Source organism: Gigantopelta aegis, chromosome 2 (genome assembly GCF_016097555.1).
Source record: "Gigantopelta aegis isolate Gae_Host chromosome 2, Gae_host_genome, whole genome shotgun sequence".
Lineage (NCBI taxonomy): Eukaryota > Metazoa > Mollusca > Gastropoda > Neomphalida > Peltospiridae > Gigantopelta > Gigantopelta aegis.
The window spans coordinates 26,233,881-26,236,957 of NC_054700.1; the positions used below are offsets into that span (position 1 = coordinate 26,233,881).

General features: G+C 37.4%; 1 protein-coding gene across 1 annotated transcript; it reads right to left on the bottom strand.

Moving 5' to 3' along the window:
* Window positions 1-471: 471 nt before the first annotated feature.
* Window positions 472-1,579, bottom strand: LOC121387872. Its single transcript, XM_041519105.1, has 2 exons — window positions 1,526-1,579; window positions 472-1,188 (listed from the first exon to the last, which is right to left on the bottom strand). The coding sequence occupies exons 1-2, from the start codon at window positions 1,577-1,579 to the stop codon at window positions 472-474; spliced, it is 771 nt and encodes a 256-aa protein (XP_041375039.1).
* Window positions 1,580-3,077: the final 1,498 nt, after the last annotated feature.

The following is a 3,077-nucleotide window of genomic DNA, read 5'->3' on the forward strand; positions in this document are numbered from 1 at the left end:
AAAATAGGGCGAGCCTACTGGGGGTATATATACAATTCCAATAACAGTGCTTAATACATCTCCCTGTGAAATAGCGTTAGAAAGAGTAAACCATAATACATATTGGGATACAGTTTTATGAATATGTACTTGATCTGTGAGCTTATTTTTAATTGCCAGGCATATGCCCCCTGATCTTACATTGGATTCAATATTTCTATTATTAGTAAAAATTGTATAACCTGGTATTTCTACGTGATCAATATCGTTAAGTTTAGTTTCAACTAAACATATTAAATCATACTGATTGATAAAATCTATAAATTCTGGAATATCCAGTCTGCTGTTGAGACCACACACATTTAAATATACAATATCTACATAGTCACATACGCTTATTCCCTCTGAATAAGAATGTACACGGGGAATATTTACAGTTTCGTATTCACTTGGTGTTGACAAGTCCTGACCGGTGTCTCTCCTCCGGCGTCCCTATGGTCGATATTCCCTTGGTGAGAAATTACGTGCACGTTTGTTTGGGTTTTCATTCGGAGGACTGTACGGATGCGCATCGTTGGGCCTATCGTGGGGTGCACTATCGGGAAACCAGCGTTTACCGTCAATAAAAAGTTTATCAACGACAAGTGAGGCACGGAGTCCACGACGCTGCGCTTCTTTGTACTTCGGCCATAACTCCTTTCTGCGTTGAACGATCTCGTAAGGGAATTGTTCGCTTACACCAAAGTTTGTTCCCTTGAGCACTTTTGAGCTTCTTCTGATGTTTTCACGATCTTTATATCGTTCGAATTTTGCTACGATTGGCCGCGGTCTTGTTGGATTAGTACTCTTTCTACCAAGTCTGTGTACACGGTCAAAGTTAATACAGCTTTCTATTTTCATTTTATCTTTCAAAAATGTTTGTAAAATCGCTTCTGTTTCTTCATCGTCTTTTTCCTCAATACCGTTAAAAATAAGATTGTCTCTCATTGATCTGGTTTGAAGGTCTAACACACAGTCATGCAACTCGTTATAATCACCGCGTAAGCTGTTGACTTCATCAAAACCATTACGCACTTCTCTCACCTCAGTTTTTATTTTGTCGACAACATCCGCCATTTTCTTTCTATCTGAACGGGCTTCTTCGAAGCTTTCGTTTACAAAGTTTATAGACTTTTCCATTTCAATAATTTTCTCATTGCTTTCAGATAACTGTGTTTTTAAATGCATTAACATTAAGTTCAATAGTCTGTAATCGCTTTTCGATTCCTTCAATCTTATCAGTCTTTTGCGAAATTACAATGAGCGTGTTGGAAATTTCAGTAAATTTTTGGAACACTTGGTTCGCCCATGGCGGTATAGATAATTGTTGGGTCAGCTGACCTGGAAAAACTGGCTGAATTTGCAAGGCGGGGTTACCGAATTCAGGCTGTTGAATCATTATCGCATCATATGAGACTTGGGGTGGTTTTGGCGATTGTTGATGACAATTACTCGTTGAGGGATCTATGGCCGCCATCTTGTCAGTTGGGCTAAGTGACTTACCAACCTTCTCCTTCTGTTTTCCATCCTTCTTCTTGTTCGCTGGTTCTCTTTTCGGCATGGAGCATTTCGATCGCATGTAATGAACTCTACAAACCACTTTCTAGCATGTGTTTAGGTTAAAAGAAGACATTATTTTAAACAATATCAGAGCAAATTTCTCTATGTCAACCTCTCCGCCATCTTGTCACGTGACCAAAAAAAAAAGGCCGTGGTATGTGCAATCCTGTCTGTGGGATGGTGCATATAAAAAAATCCTTGGCTACTACTGGAAAAGTGTAGCGGGTTTCCTCTCTTAAACTATATGTCAACATTATCAAATGTTTGACATCCAATAGCCGATAATTAATAAATCATTGTGCTCTAGTGGTATGATAATCGTTAAACAAAAGAAACTTCTTTCTTTTTCAGTGTAATATAAAAATTCATTAGCCAGAGACAATTAAATGCCCAACAACACAAAACGTTCTGTTTTAAAGGCGACATAATTCCTGCTCTAGGCGCTTAAAGTTGACACTGAAATAATCCTCGTGCACGAATGATCCCGAGAACGGGAGGGTTGTCGGAAACTATGGGTCAAATATGCCAGAAGCCGTAAGAGGAAATCAGCGTGGATCCGGGGATTTCCAGGAGTGAATTCCCGCAAAGAGCCAGCCGTCTGCTCCTCGTAGGCCAACGATCCACTACAGTTGTCCCGGTCTGGACACTGACAATGTGGCTTTCCGAGCACCAACAAAAAGCTCTTCTCAGATCAAATGACAACCTTGAACTTGAAATAGTTCTGAAAAGTAAATAGAAGTATTCTGTATATTGGACAACGAATTAACAAACAAAACTCCAATAAAAACACAAAACTCTCAAACATACAAAAAAATACAACCGCCCCCCCCCCGAAAAAACAAAAAACCCAACAAGAAACCCCAACCCCATCCCACAGAGTTGTTTGATTTAAATCATTAATTTAAATCATGATTTAAATCACTGCAAAAAGTTTTAAAAAATCATGCATTTCGATTTTTAAATTTTTTATTATGTTTCATTTGATTTTTATGATTATTGCATTTATTTTTATGATTATTTTGTAAACATGTGATTTATCAATTAACTTGCAGTACAAAAAATGAAGTGTTATTTAAAATCAATTGTTACTTACGCTAGATAATTATTTTTACATATATTTATAACTGACTTGCAATTAGATTTCAACACCATGTAGTCTAACAAGTCATACTGATCAGTGACAATTCCCCCAAATCTATGGTTGGGATGATACTGGGAGATGAACACAATAGAAGGTGTCAAGTGAAGCCACTCTGCTTCAATGTGGTAAATTGGACGAATTTGGGGATGCTCTAGAGTCAGATCTAACAGATGTGACTTGAAGTCACTGACACAGAACACATTGTTTTTGTTCAATAAAAGTATTAAAATACTATTTTGTTGCCTCATTTCTAGATGTTCGAGGTATTTCCTTTCAGAATGCAGTGAAGCTTCCAAATCGTGTATTTAATAGGGAGCAAGTATTCAATTCAGAAGCTCCAAATTAAAGTAAAAAAAAA

What these genes read in the sequence shown, in the direction of transcription:
- LOC121387872 (XM_041519105.1), bottom strand. Translation starts at nt 1,579, where the DNA reads ATGCCGAAAAGAGAACCAGCGAACAAGAAGAAGGATGGAAAACAGAAG. An exon ending in ATGGAAAACAGAAGGAGAAG is followed by an intron (nt 1,189 to 1,525) that starts GTTGGTAAGTCA and finishes TTAAAAACACAG; the next exon opens with TTATCTGAAAGCAATGAGAA.